This window comes from Corvus brachyrhynchos, unplaced genomic scaffold (assembly GCF_000691975.1).
Source record: "Corvus brachyrhynchos isolate BGI_N302 unplaced genomic scaffold, ASM69197v1 scaffold115, whole genome shotgun sequence".
NCBI lineage: Eukaryota > Metazoa > Chordata > Aves > Passeriformes > Corvidae > Corvus > Corvus brachyrhynchos.
In genome coordinates this window covers 19,913,610-19,932,871 of record NW_008239553.1, presented here as the reverse complement: position 1 = coordinate 19,932,871, position 19,262 = coordinate 19,913,610, and the positions used below count along the sequence as shown (strand labels likewise).

The 19,262-nt window shown below is 35.6% G+C and overlaps 1 protein-coding gene and 1 long non-coding RNA gene across 6 annotated transcripts in view; one reads left to right on the top strand and one right to left on the bottom strand.

The window, feature by feature from the left end:
* The window catches only part of LOC103620845, a 91,057-nt gene that overhangs the window by 42,305 nt on the left and 29,490 nt on the right, over window positions 1–19,262 (top strand). The gene's annotated exons all lie outside the window — the stretch shown is intronic.
* The window catches only part of AKAP6 (A-kinase anchoring protein 6), a 274,630-nt gene continuing 256,378 nt past the window's right edge, over window positions 1,011–19,262 (bottom strand). For 2 of the 5 annotated variants that reach the window (XM_017741973.1, XM_017741974.1), the window contains exons 13-14: window positions 12,684–15,735; window positions 6,287–12,569 (exon numbers count right to left, since the gene is read on the bottom strand). In XM_017741973.1, coding sequence (XP_017597462.1) covers window positions 12,316–12,569; window positions 12,684–15,735 — 3,306 coding nt within the window. In that variant the 3' untranslated portion in view covers window positions 6,287–12,315. Of the gene's footprint in view, window positions 15,736–19,262 lie in introns of all 5 variants that reach the window. The other 3 variants (XM_017741970.1, XM_017741972.1, XM_017741971.1) reach the window with 2 other exon arrangements.

Genomic DNA, 19,262 nt, shown 5'->3' with positions numbered 1-19,262 from the left:
CCCCATGGAAAGAATTGAGTTGTACTGATGTGCTCATGAGCATTCCTCCATCAATGTATATGATTAAGGAAGGTCTATTCTTCTGAAATATTGTTATCCAATTGGCCTGAAATATGAGTGTTTTGTTTATTGACCTATAATTTATCACAGTCAACTCCTTCTGGCTAAACATGTATATGTTAAATGCAACATATGAAAAGCTGGTTATAATTATCCACAAAATCATAATTGTGATTTTTTTTATGCTACAACACAATGGCTTGTCAAATAATTGAAATAATTTGGTTCTGACAACACATCTTCATTTTCAACAGTGGAATGACAAGTAAGGAAAAGATATCCAGACATTTTTCCATATATTTTGTATGCGTCTTGAGCCTGTCATTGTCTCATTTTGGATTACCTCAGAGAAAGATAGACATCTTCCATCTTGCTTTAGTAATTTTTTCATTGAGTTTGGGAAATTTCTCCTGTCCTTTCAGCAGACAACAGATTTCATCATGGAGAATGAAGTTTGCTCTCCATTGTCATTCATTTGGACTACCCTCTTCTTTTGGCGCATCTCCCTATTCTGTATTTACACTACTTTACAATCCCACTAAACTATTTGACTCAATAATTTCTTGAAAAAAATGAAATTCCACAGATTAATTATCTATCATGTGAAGGAATATAGTATCTCCTTCCATGATGTCTGAATTCACTACCTGTCCATTTCCACAAGTGACTTGTTATTGTGGGGCTAGGAAAAGAAGAAAGACAGATTTGTGTTAACCAAACCATTCATTATTTTGAATGCTATCATGTCTATTATGTTACAAAATGCTATCAAATAGTTCTATACTATAGGCATAAATCAAATTTCCTTCTCCCTCTCCCTCCATTCTTCTCCCATTTCCCTTTCCTTTCCTTGCGTTTCCTTGCCTCACCTTGCCTCACCTTTCCCTGCCCTGCCTTGCCTTGGCTTTCTCACATATTCTACTTCTACACAGGAAATATTTCTATTTCTGGAAGCACTATATGGTATGGCTGAGGACTAAGGTGCTGATATACTTGCTGCCTTTGTCTTCCCATCTTACTGTGGCCATAAAGAGTGGTGAGTGGCATGGAAATATGTACTAACAAATTACAGTTTGACTTTTCTCACAGCTGACAATAATTACTAAGAACACATCACTCCCCCTCCAAAGAAATCACACAGATACCCCTCCCCCTCCAAGAAGAAACCTCCTCTTTAACACCCTGTGTTTAATGCAATCAAATGTTAATTAACTGACAATGGTACACCTGATTGATATGCTTGGCATAACTGAACAGCAGATTCAGAAAAATGAGTATTCATGAATAGTATCACTTTACACTTTCCAATAACAAGTCTAGCAATAAAGATAAATCTGTTTCAAAACAGTGTATGCTCCTATCATTCTACAAATATTTTAACCAAAGCTAGTTCCCATCAACCATCCTTGAGGCTCCACCTCCTCCTCTGCTTCTCTTTTCTTTTTCTTTTATCAGCCAGCATGACATTTCCTGATCTGAATCCTCCCTCCAGCCTAGTTGGCACAGCTTCAGCATCATGTATCTCCAGTAATATTTGTAGTCTAAAATTACTGAGTTATACAATTCTAACTTCACTTTTAACTTAGCTTATTCCCCCACTCATCAGAAATAAAATAATACTACTTGCTATTGCAAAGGGAATTCCATTTTTAAAGCACCAAAGCACTTAGAATTCCTCCTGTCAGCCACTTACTCTTCTCTCCAAGCTGCTATGGCTCTGGTGCCACTTGGCCACCTTTTAAAGCATTACCTGTAAATTGTCCTTACAAACATACTTTGCAAACCCTTCATTTAGTTCTTGAGTTGTGCAAGAAGAAAAGGTATGAGTGGAGAACTGTGCAGCTTGGAAGACCGGGGGATAAGATGCAGAAATATATAAAATGAGCAGCAGCAGGTTTGAGAAACATTTGTGTGCCCATTTAAGGCAAACTCCTTACAGAGGAAGCTTTCTTTAGTAGTCATATTAACAGTGGAAAATTGAGCTCTATGTGCATGAAAAGCTTTTTAAAGGCTTTGCCTCCACAAAATATGGCCAAAAGCTGCACTGATCAGCTAAGCTGGCACAGATAGCAACCCAACAGAACTATGACATCAGGTTGTTTTTTGATTCATGAGACCATTTCAACCATTGAAAAGACATTTCCATAATCTTTTCAATACTTTGAATAGCCCTACTTTGAGGTAAGTAAAGCAAAACCTGTAGAGAGGCACAGATTTGTCTAACATCAGTGTGTCAGGATAAATAATGATCAGTTAATAGAACTACAATAATGCTAGTCAGAGTATTCTTGATTAAACCACTGGCAGGGACTACTAGGATTCATGGAATAATTGCTTTTTTGTTTTCTTTTCCACTTATAATTTTTTGTCTGCCATTGTGTATTATTTAAGATCTGCTTGCTACAATTTCTTTTTCAAGCTTGTTAGAGGCAGATGTTTCTCAGCTCAAATTTGGTCCTCTTCCTTATGAAGAAACAACCAAACCCATGCCCTCTAAAGTGAATTCTAGATTCAGGTTTTTTATTCAAGAGCTACAGAGCAGAAATTCAGGTATGTATGCACCATAGCCTGTATGAGAAATTGACATACCACCTTGCCTAAGGGCATGTTATTTTCAGTAGCACTTATCTCCCCATGAAAAAAAAAAAGATTTGGAATATATAGTTGATGTTGTCTAGCAGTTCTTCCAAAGTCTGATTTTTTCATTCTGTAAATGAAGTGCATCAAGAATAGTTTGTGTTTTTCCACTATTTCTTGAAATCTTGTCAAACATGTTTTCCTTTCCCTGTCACTCTCCTAATGTTTGGAAAATGCTACAACTAGATCCTTGCTGCATTCAAAACATCCTTACACTAATTGCAAGAAAGAGAAAAATCTTAAAAATATTCCATGTGTTTTAAAGATTATTTTCCCTTCCACTTCCAGAATGTGACAGAGACATGGGCTCAACATCAGGCAGAGCTAAAAACATTTACTTATCTAACTGTTCTTTTCATACCATATTTAATTTAATTTTAATTATGATATAATTCTGTATTTCTTGTAAATTTTAATAATTAGTTTGACAATACCTATGATATCACAGTAATATTTGTACTCTAAAATTACTGATTTATACAATTCTAACTTCAGTTTTAACTTAGCTTATTTCTCCACTCACCAGAAATAAAGTAATACTACTTGCTATTGCAAAGGAAATTCCATTTTTAAAGCACTGGAGCACTTATAATTCCTCCAGTACATAGACTTAAGTAATGCCAAGTTCACTTATGGCATAGTCCTTTAAGGCATTTCTAATATCAGGGATGAACGTGTATTTACTGAGCAAACAGTAGTCATATGAAAAATGTAAGCTTTTCAGGATGGTAGAAAAGGCATAAAAGACAGGGCAACTGAAAAATCAGACATACAGCACTGAAGGCAATAGATCAGATGTTATTTGTTGGCCAAAATCCCTCTCAAAGTGATGCTATTATTAGGAATAAGTTTGTAAAAATTTGTCAGTGAAGGAGATTGGCTTGGCTAAGAACTTGACATCCCTGTTAATCCTCCTGAGCCAAGTATTAGTACAGTCTGGCCTAAACATTAGTAACCCCTTTTCTGTGCACAACAGCAGAAGAAAATTTACAAGATTGTTCCTGATGTTTTCCGGCCAAAAAAGAAAAGACAAAAAAACCAAAAGTAGCCCTCTTACCAGATACACGATATTCAAAATATGTTGTTTTCCTCAACACAGGGGAATTGGAACGAAACGCTAAAATATGTGGTGTGGAAGGCTATGTAATCTGTGCATCCTGTTACCAAGGAGGAAGGTCGAGATGTTGTCTAAATGAGTAACTCTTTATTTGAGTTTATTGCAAACCAAACAGGAACAATTTCAGTATATTTTCTTGTGTTTGTATGCTGATGTGTACATATGTATACAATGAGCAGCACGAACAACTGTAAGAACATGGAGATACCACCTGGCTTTCTTACCAGTACTGTGGTAGAGAGGCAGTGTTCCACTAAAAATCTTTTACTTGTCTTGGGAAAAATGCAAACCATTATGTGAGAAAGACAGGGAACAAGGCTTAGAAGGCTATCTATATTTAAAATGAATATGATTGCAAAAACCATTTTATACTGTAGTCCCAGGCATGTGTTTTAGCCCTAGTGTTAGTGTGCACTGCCTTTGCTTAGAGCTGGAGAGCTCTGGCTCTCTGTGGGAGGAATGTGAAGTAGGCAGGAAAAGGAGATCCATGTGTCAGGGCCATTGCTGTCAAATGGTCTCCTCACACATTGCAGATGTTGTTCAAGCATGAGCCAGGGAGTGTGTGGAATAAAAAGCAGCCTATGGAACTTTAGTAGGGAATAAATTCTGCAGAAAGCCTGCAGCATTCTTCTGCACCACAAAAGAATTTCACCAGCAGATGATGAGTTCTGTACAGGACTCTCTGCATGGCCTGATCTTGGAGGTACTCTTGGAATATCAACATTAGTTTTACACCATACCAATATTTTCCTTTAGAAAATTGCAAGAAGTGCCAGTACAATATGGTCATAAGCATGACTTATGCTAAGACAGGAAACAGTCCTGTGGAATATATACATCAGCGTTTTACTTTAGAAATCAATTTTTATTGACAACAAAGTCAATTCTGAGAATAAAAATTTTAAAAGGGTAAATCTTCTAGCCAAAAACGGAGTATTTGATAATGATGGGTCTTGTGTCACAGTCATAAAAATGATGACTTTATCTCATGAGACCAAATAATATAGATCTGGGATTACTGGTGAAATTAAAATGTTCCAGTCTCTTGGAAAGGAACAACAGAAATTTGAGTTGTGACCATATAATATTCCGGATATTGTATGATGAATATGGGGTTTATTGATTTGACAAGTAATACTGTTTTCCCCCAGGAAAAAAGTGAATTTGTGGCAAATGGCCTAATAGAATGGTACAAGTAATTGATGGAGTTCTGCACAGTCTGTTGGGTGAGATGACAGATCTGAAAAGCCTCTGACTTATGAGTTTGCCTGTTGTCACAGTGTAAGGTATGACTATAGTCAAAGTAAGTTTAAAAAAATACAGCATAAACCAGAAAAAGATAGGGAGAAAAGAAGAATAATTTTAAACTCATTCCTCTGTCAAGATCATTTAAAAATCATGGTTGAGATAACTCATAAATGAACATAATTGTCACTGCAAAAATTCTACTAAAATTAGGAGTTATATTTTGAATTATTTTATAAATATATATCTTAAAAATATTTCAAATATAATAAAGTGGTCTTTAGCTATATTGTTATACATTTTAGGTAATTATAGGTTAACCTGTTAGACTTGCACATGATAGAAGATATGTAAGTGCAGAAATCTCTCAGATTCAAAAGTTTCACACAGTAAATACTTCTTCTTATTTATTCTTTTAGAATTGCTACTGCTGCCCTACACACCTGCCTAAGGCTACACTGTGGAAATTTAAATTGAGAGACAAATAATTTGCCTCTTGCAGTAATAGGAAGCTGTTAATAATTTGGAAAACATAAGATTGTTTTTAAATACCTGTTACTTCAGTGTTGTATGAATATATCTCCTGGTCAGTGTAGTTCCTCTAAGCTTGTCAAACTGATGTACATTTTTTAAAGGAGGAGTGTTGAAGCTTTTTGTAAAAACATTTTTATACTTGGAAAAATAATGATTAAAGGTGGCATCAGAGGGCATTGCTTGTCTTTTAAATTCCCTGACATTCCTTCCCAATAGTGTTTTTAGGAGAAGAATGCCATGTTTTCAGAGTTAAGCTTATAAAGCTGGCTGGCTGGCTTTTTTTGGCCACTCAAAATAGTTTTAGCACAATATAAAAACACTTCAAATGTACAATCTAAGTCACCAAAACAGCCAACTGCTAGAGTGTCTAGATAGGGAGAGCTGATTCAATATAATTATGTAAATGAATGAAATTTTAAGAATTGGACAACAAACTGTTACTGATAAACAATGAAAATATTCCTATAAAATACTATATAAGATACTAAATATTTGTGTCTCCTTGTTTGGCCCAAAATACCTGCAGAATCTTTAATGACAAAGTTCTTTACCTCTGAGTTAGTTAATACATATCTTTACCAGTTAAGAAGTCATGTATCTCTAGGAAATATTTGCAAAGAAAACCATATTCTTCTGAATTTTGATAAAGCATTCTGTGCTTGGAACGCAGGTAAAACAGATCACCAATTCTGCTTTATTTTTTCCCCAGTAAACTATGTTTATTATGCCAATTCTAATTACCATGCAATCTAATGATTTTAAGGCTTATAATTTCCACATCACTGGACATCACAAACATGAAAGCATTTTATACTGTCATTATACATCAATGTTTGCAGTTGGTTATACATATATACAGAAATTATTCACACATCTTAACCTTGCTATTTCCTCCTTTCAAACCAACATAATTTTACTGTGAAAGCAGCTTTTTAATAAATGGTATAAGAAATACAGCAAGGCACACATTTTTTAAAAACTTTTTTTCTCATTACCACCTCAAGAAGCATAAAAACCCAAAATGCAATACTTAATTCAGTAGAATGTCAACAGTTTCTAATATACAACACTATGTAGTTGTTTCTTGAAGTGTTGCATAGATTAAATTTTTAAGTTCAATAAATAAAATGCCATTTATTTTAATTGCTTAATTTTTAGATGTATTGAATCAGGAGGACCAATGACTTCTTTTTGCTGCAATCCAACAAAATAGTCACTTTAAAAGCAAAATAGTTTCAATAAACTTATGCATTATACAGATAAATATTAAATTTGTTACATAAAATAGAAGAGTACTGACAGGTACAATTCTGAAAAGATGAACCAGGCTGATCGTGAATTCTATAGAACTTAAACGAACAGAACCAGTGATAAGTAGCACAGGAGCATCCAATTTAGGAAGGGAAGGTCATTAGAGGTAGCTTGGGAGTGGAATCCATATGAAAGCAAGTGGCCTTGCTACAATAAAAATGATCACTGAAATAGGAATAGCATATGCAGCCTGACCACAAAGCCAACATGGACAAACCACATTTGGAAAAAAAATTTGTCTTGGGAGTCAGTCTAATGAAAGGCAGTGATACAATGGAATTGGAGGTCATCCCAGGGTTTACAGGATGAACCTGCACCTGAATTGCAGCCAAGTTTCTAAAAGGAAACAAAAAAGTAATAGTAGGTTACAGAAAATGAAGTTTTATTTTCCAAACATAGGTCTTCCAGAACAATAATAGATAGCCATTAATGGTCACATGCCAGAGCCTTTAATGCAGAAGCATACAGTAAGCAAACAATGACTATTAATAGCCTGAGGTACAAGTTAGTGTAAAAAAATGAACTGATGTAGAAAAGTCACTGATTTTCATAAAGACTGTTTTTCTAAAGAAACAAGGGTATTCATCACATCAGACCTTTTCCCTGGATCTTGTCTTCCTCCTTACCTGCAAACTTACCTTCAGCACACTCAGAAGTGCACCAACCAATGAAAACATAGAAATTTTCAAAAGTCAAGCAACAAAAAGATCTATCCAACAATTATTTTAATATTTGTGCAAACATATATAATGGGACTTCAATGGAGAGGAGGAAAAGATTGTCACAGAAGTGGTCCGTGAATAGAATTGTCAGTGTCATCATTGCAATTTTAAATTGTAAATAGCTATTTAGACATTTCTAGTACCAGCAATGAGTTGAATTTGCATACTACAGAATTATCCAGCTCAGAGTTTAGAGTTAAGCTATTCAACAAAGAGCATTGGCTTATGATGAGAATTATGAAAAAATAACTGTCAGAATACAGCTCAAAGATTAGTGCAAAGTACATCTCATAGGCATTTCCTAGGAGGCACTCCAGACATGCATTATGTGCCTTCCAAGTTAAGCAGGAATATCTGGATCTATCCAGTTACCATCTCCTTTGATCCTCTTTGCTGTAACTGACCACATTCCTCCACATTTATACAAGAAATACACTTACTTGAAAATAGTGAAAAGCTCAACCATCTGTTTAGATATTAATGAAGAACTGATCTGAATAAAGGGGAAGATTGTATCAAAAGCTTTCTACAGTTCTGGCATGAGCAAGAAAAGTCTCACTGATGGATTATGTCAAGTTTTTCAAAAATTATGTAATTCATAGATTTCAATACATGATTCTCTCTTTATTTAGCTTTTTTAAAATCGGGTATTGTAAGGAGCTAAAAAGTCAGACTGTTTTAAACTCTATAAAGAAACTTTATATTATTTACTTCCCTATAAAAATCTCTAGGGAAAAAAAAAAGTAAGCAAACATTTAGATTATTATTGTAGTTCCAGTCTCTAAAAGTAAATTAATATATAATAACTATTATGTAAACTTGGTTTTTTTTTTTTTTCTGTAGTAAATAAATAGCTAACAGTCCTTTGCATTTATGCACCATCTTTTATCTGTGGATCTCAAAATACTTTTAAGTAAATAAGCTATTCTTCATAGGTCCCATTGATCATTATTCTCATTATCTTGTTGCTAAAAAAACTGAGACAAGGAAGGAAAAAGTCATACAAAAAATCTATTGCAGAGCAGGAAATAACAGTCAGGCTCTTTGAGCATCAGTGCTGGGTTTCTCCTGGTGATAATAAGTGGCAGAATATTCTATCTAATATTGCAGCACTGTCAGATAAAATCAATTTAGTTTTCTTAAGTGCAAGTAAATTATTTTTCCCTTAAATTAAGTTAAAACCTAAATTTAAATTACAGAAGTAAGGAAATAGCTTTTTGGATTTAGTTGTAAGAACTAACAGATTACACCCAGAATTCTAAGGCATCCTCTGGAAAAGACTTTGGATAAAACACATAAATGTCCTGAATGTATTGATCTCTATGCATATTGAATTTGTAACTGAAAGTTCCCATCCCAGTTGGTGAGTCATGGGTCACAGTGACAGCAGAAGATCACATGATCTCATGTGCAGATAGATCTTTCAAGGTGACCCCTAACTGAGAAATAAAATCAGCATAGTTTTATGAGCACCTCTGTTGGAGAACTCCATGTTGGCTCATGTGAAAGACTAGTCAGCACTGTCAGAGATATTTTTGAGCCTGCCCATAGAATTGTTATAATTTTCCCACAATGGTTTGGTTTTTTTTTTTGTAGCACACTGTTAAACAACGGGATTGCAATATTTGACAAAAATATTTATTCACTATTAGTTTTATTCTCCTGTACAGCCAAAGTAAATACTAAAACAGTACAAAATCAACCTACATTTGAAACCATGCCTTTTTCAGCTTTGAATTCTCATTATACATTTAAGGTACACATATACTATAGATTTTTTTCTTTCTAAGTATTGCAGCTACACATGGAATTACACATTTAAATGAGCTTACAGCACAGGTGCTTCAGGAAAAATAATGGTGTTTGCCATTTATCTTTCAAATTAAATAATGTGTTTTTAAATAGTAACTTTTTTCATAATACACTTATGGGAACAACATTTATCTGTCACATTTTAAAAGATGTATTAGTAATAAATGTAAATTACCTTTGGAAAATCAGTAATTAGCCTCATCAAAAAATAAACAATCTGCCACCAAAAAGATAATCTTTAGCATAGTTAAGTATAATAACTGTTATTTGAATAAGTTAACAAATTAGGATAGATTGCTTCTGTAATTCATTCCCCATAGCATGAGAGATGAAGCTAAAGCATCAAGCTTGTGAATGGGGGAAGGGAGCTCAGACTTTAGTGAGACCAAACCTAGCAGCTCATATTTTTATTTTTGGTGCGTCAGAGATAAACTATATGTATTCTAGAACTTTACTACTGGGAATGATACAGTACATAGTTCCCAAGGAAGTAATGCTATATGTACAAGTTAAGAACCAGTGTATCTTCCTGTGTAGAAAAGGTGGGAATGTAGTGTGAAGGGCTTTGTTCTCTTAAAATAATATGTTAACCCCTGGGCAAAAGTGGAAGCTATAACATAACCCTATTAAGTTGTTGTATACAGATTCTGCATTATATTTTATTGCATTGTGGGACATTCATTATTAAATCTATTCTGCATGTCCAATCTTAGTCCTCACACAAACTGCATATTTTTTATATCCAGTCTTATAAATAAAACCATTTGGCTATCATGCAAGTAACTATGAAGTCTGAAGAGTGAGGTAAGTTTATGCAGTATTTTGAGATCCTCAGAGGAAAAGTATTGATAAATTGAAAAGACATGTCATTATCTTCATCAGTGAAAGAATGAGAACAAGGATAAAATCACACTCACTACAGCAAGCATTCTTCCTCAAAATAATATTATAAAAATGAGTGAAAAAATAAGAAAACTAATAAAACAGTAACTTGGAACGCTTATGTTTCCATCATTTTCAGTTAACAACCTCAGACTTGTGTCATCATCTCAATTTCCAGATAGAGGCTTTTATATACACCTAATCCATTGAATTTAATTCTAGAATACATAGTATCATCTATGACTTTTGTAATTCATAGTTGATTTCCATTACTTCTCCAGTTGTTTGGATGTGTCCAAGTATTAACCTAATTGGTAATCAGCAGGTCATGATAGCCTATTTCAAAGCCATTCCAGAAATATCCTCTTTGCTATGATGGTTCCAAGATAATGCATTAGTCAGAGATGTGTTGAGATAGCGGCAAGCTATTGTTGTCATAACCTAAAGGCTTTGCTAGATATATATACATGAATGTGAATGCTGGGTAAACAACCAATAAATGAAAAGCCCAAAGCATAGTAATATAACACACCAAAATCAAAAATGAGGAAGTTAGATCTCTAAGAGCAGCAAAGAAATGTATTTTTTATAAATCGGATGAGATCCTCTGCTACAGCTACATGGTTAGCAACAGGAGATTACTAATGGTTTCCGTGGGCAGTGATGAATAACAGCCTTTTCTCCTGGCAACATCATGGAATCATAGCATAACTTAGGTTGGAAGGAAACTTGAACATCAACTGGTGCAACCTCCTGTTCAAAGGAAGGCTGTTTTCAAAGGTAGAAAAGAATATTCAGGGCCACATCCACTTGAATTTTGAAAATCTCCACAGGTGGAGATTCAAGAACTTCTCAGGGAAACCTGTCCCATGCTTAGCCTTGTGTTTTATTGAAATTCCCTTGCTACAGCTTCTGGCAAGCAGTGGCATTTGGAATTGGATTGGCATTTGAGTTGCCATTCTGGCTGTGATCTACTGGAGGAGTGTTTCCAAAGACTAGTGGCATTTGATAGAGCTGTGCTGGCTTTTGGGTCACCAAACTAGTGAGACTCAAAGGAGCAGTGCTGCATGCTAGGAGCTGATCCAAAAGTTGCTTTGGAGATCCTCATCTGTTGTTAAATGTGCAGTTACTGTTCGACATTTATGTTAGGTCAGAAAGTCCAGATTTGAACCACTTTCAAACATTGGTAGAGATCAGGACCACCGTTTTACCTTAGGTTCCACCATCTCATTCATGTTTCAAAATGCTTACCACAAAATAGAACCAAAGGTTGCAGTACTGCTGGTTGACTATCAGTTTCCATCTCCATTACCCTCACATTATACACTTTCAGGAAGTTGTAAAGATTTGTTGTTTTGGCAACCTCAGCTTTTGGCCTAACACTGTGTTGTAAGAATTGTGTTCTTAATAGTGGCTTACTGAATTTAGAGCATGGTAAACTGACAACAAGAGATGACTTATTATCTCTCTATTCTCCAGTCTGCTTAGCCATTCTTCATGATTTGTCTGGAAATATTGTAGAACTCACTAGTTAAATAAATTAGTTCTTGTAGAACTGGAAGTTCAGCTTCATCAAATGCTTTTGAATTCCTCCTAAGACCAGCTGACTGCAGAGAAAGGCATCAATGAGCAGAGCTGGTTTCTGGTTCCCTCAGCTGAGGATGGAAAGGAGGCTGGTATATTATGTTTGAAGAATTCCCAGGTTCTGCAAGATAGCAGACTTGTTCCAGAAGGGAGCAGCTCCAGTCAGTGCAAAGCCAAAGGGCAAAAAGCAATTAGTATTCACTGCATTTGTTGACTAGTGGCATGTAAACTGGGATTATAGTGTAATCAAAACAAATGATATAGCACTATCATGAAACAGAAGCCCCGGCTGATGACTCATCTTTTCATTGTACAAAAAAGTTTAAAAAAAAAAAAAGTAAAAAAAAGGTGCAACTTGTAGAGTACATACCTGTTTTTAGAATAATCTATGTGCCTGGAGAGGGTTACATTCTATCTGTGCATATTTATATGTCTGTCCTTATGAAGTTTCAGGAGATTTTCTTCACAAGTAAGAGTTTTTCTGTTCTGATGCAAAAAATCCTTTTTCTGTGAATGGCCAAGCTTTATCTGAAACTCTGTAGCTGAAGCCTCTTCAGAAGCAGCAACACATCCTTTTTTCTCTGCTGTTCCAGGTGATTTTCCTGCACTATTCTCTTTAGTGGTAATTTCTGGAGAATTCTTTTCCAAACTTTCAGTTTTTCCATCTGAAAACAGCAAATTATCATCAGCATTTTTCAAATTGCTTGATGCACAATGTTTGTTAGTATTTGGAACATTTATATCATTGCCATCCCCACATAAGAAAGATAAATCCCTACCTTCAGAAGAAGTTTTAACTTCTAATGACTCTGGAGCCACTTCACCTAGTGACTCCACAGATGTTTCAGAAATAGGGTTAGAAATAGGTTGCTGCTGCTCTACTTGTGCTTCAGAAGAACCATTAGAAATAGACTGCTGCTGCTGCTCAACCCGTTCTTCCTCAGGACAGGCTTCAAAGAAGCATTCAATATTTTCTCTCTCATCTGTGAAATCCAGTGGCACAGGAGTGCTGCTCTTTTCCTCTATGTATTTGATTACCTCTCCACAGTCACTATCATGAGAAGAAAGTGAAAGATAAGAATAGAAGTCCCCTTTTCTTAGCTGGATGGGTCTGTGAGAGTGTTCTAACACTTTTTCCTTGATCTGCGCTAATGAAGCTGGAGCAGATGACTCACATTCTGGTTGTGACTTACTTTTCAAAGCTGTTGATGCCATGTCTATTATCTCCCTCACAAAATTGTGTACTGAGCCATCTTCCATGGTTTTTTTATCAAAATCAGCCGATTCACAGTTACAGCACAAATCAAGACCATTGGCTGATGCGTTGCATTCTACTTCACTGGATTTCAAGGCTGCACAGCAATCAGGAATTTTTTCAGTATTTATTCTATGCTGTTGACAATTAGGTAAGGATGGCTGTAAAGCTGTGTCCTGTACACCTACAGAATTAATTTCTGAGGAAGATTCAAGGCAAGGCTTTTTTGCAGGAGAGGAAGGAACAGAGTGATGATCAGGCTGAAGATGACTTTGACATTCTCTTGGAGAGCTTCTGGATCCAGCTGAGGACAGAACAGTCTCCTTGCCATCCATATGTGAATCATCTGAACTATCTGTAAATGCTTCACAGACACCACATTCATTTTCAGCTTCTCTGACATCAAGTGATGCATGAGTTTTGAGGGTTGCTGCTACTTTAACAAGACCTTCCTTTTGACTGCCAAGAGTATTTTCAACATTGCCATTCTCCATATCATCCACAAGCTGATCCTTCACAACCTGAGAGATGTCTTTCATTGGGTGACTCTTTGTCCCTTTTTCACGGTCACGTGGTATATTCTTACTATTGCCATTATTTTCTGATATTTTCTGTACTGAACCATTCAATAGTGTTTCAATGTTTAATGTATCTGTGGCTTTTGATGTCTCATTACAAACTTCTTTACTGCGCTGAATTTCATCACTGAGGTTACTTTTTCTCTTCTCCCTTGTCAAGGAAAATTTTGGTCTAATCCAGGTTTGGAGTTCATTTTTTATATAATCAAGTCCTGAAATTAAATTGCATTCTTCATAAATATCCTCATCAGTTGCTATACTGGAGTCGTCATCTTCATCTTTGATACCTAGCTCTTCCTCAGTTAAGGTAAGGGTGGAACTTGAAAGCAAATCACTGTCATCTTCATCATCAGTACAAGCAGAAGTGCAGGAGACATTAACAATCATGCTGACGTTGACATCGCTCTCATCAGCTACAGATCTATTAAGATGTTTTCTAAATGATGCATTTGAATCTGGTATTTTATTTCTGTGTAGTACAATGTCTTCAGAGCAGAGAGAAAGATCCTCACTGCTGCTAAGTTCAGTGAGAGAAGCTGCTGAATCTTCATTGATTGAAGATGCAATATCTAGAGACATCTGTCCAGTAAAAGACATTTTTTGAGAGCTACTTTGGAGTGTTATATCAGAGATGCTTCGCTTTATTTTTTGAGCTGAAGGACTCTGGATATTCTCTAAGCGATTCAAAAGATCTAATGTCCTTTTACTGAGCTCTCCAACAGAATCACTGCTTGCGCTTATGTCTCCAGAGCCATGATGACTAAAAAGGTCTTCGTTGCTTTTGTAGGAAGTCAGCCAGCTCTCCAAAGAGGTGCTTCGCTGAAGACCATCTCCACTTTTAAAAATACCTGAGCTGAACAAATCACCTACTACAGACAGAGATTCTAAAGAAGAACTATGAGATAAAGTTGAAACCTGTCTTATATTCTCTGTAACAGGTAATTTTCTTACAGTTTCTGTGGATTTACAGGAATTGGGATCTGATTCTCCACAGATATTTGCCAGGGTATGATCATGAATAAACCCATCTGGTTGTGACTCTCCAGACCTATGTTCAGATTTGCCAGGTATTTTGTCAAAACAAAAGTCATGAAACAAACTACCCTCTGTATGTGTCTTTTCAATCTGTGATTGTTTGATTATCTCTGGTAATTTGAATTTGGAGCCTTGAAGATATGAGTAATCATAAAATGTAAACACTTCATGTTTTCCTTGCAATTCTTCTAGACAACCAGGGTTAGACATGGTAATGCTGTCCAAATTCTCATCATTTTCACTTCCACAATATGCAGAAGGAGCCAATTGGAAATCGTCTGAAAGACTAGTATGATCTTCTTCATCTTGCTTTAGTTTTGGTTTTATTACATCATCCACTTGACTTTCCACATGCCCTATTTCAGGATTACTCTGACTGCTTTCAATATCATTTAGCAAAAAAATTTCTGAATTATTAGTAGTTTCTGTATCACATTCACTCACTATCCCACTCTCACTCTCAGAATGCCTGCTTATGTTTCCACTCTGATACATGTAGTTACATGGTTTTGCCAATGTGGTCCCTCCTATTAGATCTGGCAGGGATTTGGTAGATGAAAAGGATGAGTCTTTGCTAAGACTTTTGTTTAAAATGTTAGACTGCATTACATCCGAGAGTCTGGATGTTTTTTTCAAAAAAGGCATATGTTTTTTTTCTGATAATTCAATATTATGAAGACTATAGACCTGATAGATGTGAGGATTTGGAGGGGAAGTAATGTTGGGAGAATAAAGAGGAATTCCACGATTACTGATATTTTCATCTTCATTCACATCATTATCACCACATTCTTCTGAAGCAGGTTTCTGGTTTAGATCATCCTTGAGCTCCTGATCAGGATCACTTAAGTCTTCGTGAATACTGATCAGCTTATTACTTATGTCAGTTTCATCCCATTCTAGTGCATCTTCACTTGGACCATTTAGATCCATCAAACTGGGATCAATAACATTTAGGGGCTCCTGTAAAAGAAAAAGTCAAAGATTAAAAATATTTACAGCTGTACTTGAAATGTGCTTCCATTGAAATCATGTAAGTTAATGGAAGTAAAGTGCATTTTTGGAACAGTGATCACTAATAGCCTTTTAATTTTGTTACCTCTTGTGTGCTATTACAATGATCAATTAAAATGAAACTTATTACATTTTGAAAGATTTCTTAGACTTCTTAGTTTTTTCTTCTTATTTGATGTCAAAATATAATACAGAAATTTGAATTTTCTTTAATATTCATTAATGGTGGTTGGTCACTTTATATATAGTAAGTTTTAACTAAGAATCACACAGGAGTGTGTTAATAAAAAACATGCAATTGTGTTGGATATATGAAAATCTCTCTTAGCCTGCTTAAGTTTAAAATAGTTAATATATAAAGGGTATAAGAAAGGATTTTTGAAATGTTTATAACAAACTTCAGTGTTGTCAATTTTAAAACAACAGATCACAAATTCTTGATGAATTTTTTATTAAAATTTGTATCTATTCTTTACTTGATAATAAAGGCAGTAAAAATAACAAGTAAGACTAATGAATGGTAATATCTTCAGCTGAAAAACTAAGTACTATATGAGTTTCAAAAAATGCCTGCCCTGGTACCTTTCTCTGGAAAAGGACTGACAAACAAATGAGCTAAACTTAATTTTCTTTTTTAAGGACTTTTGTAACTTTCCAATAATGTTTGTTATTATGACTCAGGACATATGATAACAAGAATTGTTCATTCTAGAAATGTGTGGAAGAGGAAGAACACCTTGACAACTTTTCTCACTCAAATGTGATTTGTTGAGTGGCCAACCAAACCATTTTAAGCCCTTGAAAATAAGACTGAAATGGTCCCTGATTTGGGGGCTGAGCACAAATTAATTTCACTTTACTTTTGTATTTACTGAGAGGCCTCCATATTAGAGAAGGCATTGCTTATACAAGGAGTCTTGTAATAGAACTGTTGACTAATGTCGAATTCTTCAGTTTAAATCATCTGACCAGCTGAACAGCGATCACTGTATCCAGAAACACAAACACTTCTTCCAAAAAAACCTTTCAACTCTGATCACTTGCTTTCTCTAATTTTCTTTGAGTAAGTGTTGTTTTGCAAATACAGCATTGACATCATGCCAAATAGCAAGAGCAAATCCCAGCAAACATAAAGCAGATAAAATGAGGCTGTACTCCAACGAAGTGCAGTTCTGCACAACTTAGTCACTGACTTAGATTCATCAAGACTAGGCCAAGGTTAATTGTGCAGGGAAAGGCACGTACTTCTGACTTTGACTCTCAGCTGGAAACTCTCTTTGAAGTAAGAACTAAAGCTGCTCAGCCCTTTTGTGAGCTCAATAGTTAGGACACTGATTTTGGGCATGGGACACTTTGTCAGACTGGGCATAAGAGATATGAACCAAGCTATTCTCTCAGGAGAAGCCCTATCTACATGCTGTTCTGAAAAGAAGCTTGTTTGTCCTGTGTCATTTTGCATAAAACAATTAAATATTAATTTGGTCATAGATAGATGAGGAGAATTTTGTCCTGCAGTGCTGTGTTTGTCATGTTTGACCTGCAAGAGACACAGACAGTGCCAAACCTCTGCTCCAGTGACTATTTAATTATGGATATAGGTGGCATTGTTCTGTGCAAGACACAAGGCTATATCGTCCCAGTATGTCCAGTAAGCCAAAGGCTAAAACAATCAAAGGGAATCAGGAGGAATTATTTTCTCCAAACTGGGCAGAGCAGCTATCCACCATTCAACAGGGTGGTGCAGTTATTAACTTAGTTGATAAATCAAGACTCTTTCCATCTAAGATAAATCTGTGTCCTCATGCTTCATTGGGCTTAGCTGTAATGTAGGTCCCTGAGTACTGCAGCTGTGTTAAGATATTGCACATAATAATGGATAGGAATATAGGCATGAAATAATTTTTTCCTTCTTGGCAGGTTAGGAAGCCTTGGGTATTTTGTGAATCTGTCATGACTAATACTGAAACCTAGAGTCTCTCTGTGGATCTACCTACCCCAAAGGTTTTATAGAGTACCTTTGCTAGAGTCCTTTTTTTCTCCCCCATGAGACATTGGCTAAAGTTAAATTCCCATGAAAACACCCATTTGCTAGACAGCTATGGCTATCAGAGCAGTTTTGTACTGCTCTGTATTGTGGAGTTCAGAAATCTTTATTTGGATTTGCCAGTTTGCCATGTTTTAATAAAAGCTCCTGGTTTGCACTTAGTTGGACCCAGTTTCCCACCTGTAGCTGACCCTTAACTAACATTTAAGTAAAATGCAAGAGAATGACTATAATTAAGTTCATTTGAAAACCTGTTAGATTAAAAAAGAAATCAGATTCAATGGCTCATTTTCTCTGTGTCTTGTTTTACAACTCTGTCGTACTCAGCATTAGAAAGACAGTGCTGTGGGAAGTTTCCTAAACTGCTTGATTTTACTGTTTTAAGCTTCTGCCAGCTGCAAGAAGAAATTACTGAAGGCAGGAAATCAGCAGCAGGTTCCAAGGATTTTATGTACCATAGAATCTGGTTCTGTTTCTCAAAACAAAACATTTGGTCCTTATTGGTCAGGAAGATAACCTTCCCTCTGTAAATCAGCACTTGGCTGCCTTGTTTGTTCAGCAAGTCAGATGGACTAAAACAATAAAACATGTAGAGTTGTGACCTCAGCTCATTCATCTTCACTGAGTGTTCCCCACTTCAAAGCCTATTTTTTTATTCTTCAAATGCATATGCTTTTCCAAGTCCTGGCATATACTCAGAAGTTTTACAGGCTTAGCTTGATGCTAAAGGATTTTATTTTATTTTATTTTATTTTATTTTATTTTATTTTATTTTATTTCTGATTGTTGGTTATACTTGCAAAGACTCTTGTGTAGATATGGTCATTTCACCAATATAGCTTTTTCTGTCCAAGGAACTGACTAAATTGATATTAGTGAATTACTACTGTAGTTATAAACATCATATCCCTTGAACTACAAATTTAGTGGTTATCAACTATATTGGCAGCCCTTCCCAAATAGAGACAAAGTTTTAACTTGGAAACAAACCACTCAGCTTAAGTCACAAACATTTTGTATTTGGCATTTTTAGTACAGATTTATATTCTTGATATATTTTTTTACAAAATTTAGTGAACTGTTCAAACGAGACAGACACTGAGGTAGTTTTTGGAAGAGCCACACCCTAGCCTCTTGAATAAATCTCTGAGTGAAGAATGGAAGGTGGTGTCACTCCAGCCTACATTTGCACTGACAGCAGCAGCAAGGTAAAAACCTAGGAATTTCAAAGGACTATTTTTATCATATCAGATGTCTCTTTTTCAGGCTGCTCAGTGCAGAGGTAGGGTGCTGGATGGTTAGAGTTATCATGATAGTAATAGATTACTAGGTCTTGCCAAAAGAATGTTTAAAATTCGCCAACCTTATCCTTTACTTGATGTTGTACAGAGGAGGGTACAAGTGATAAATGTCAGATAGAGTCAGAGGTAAA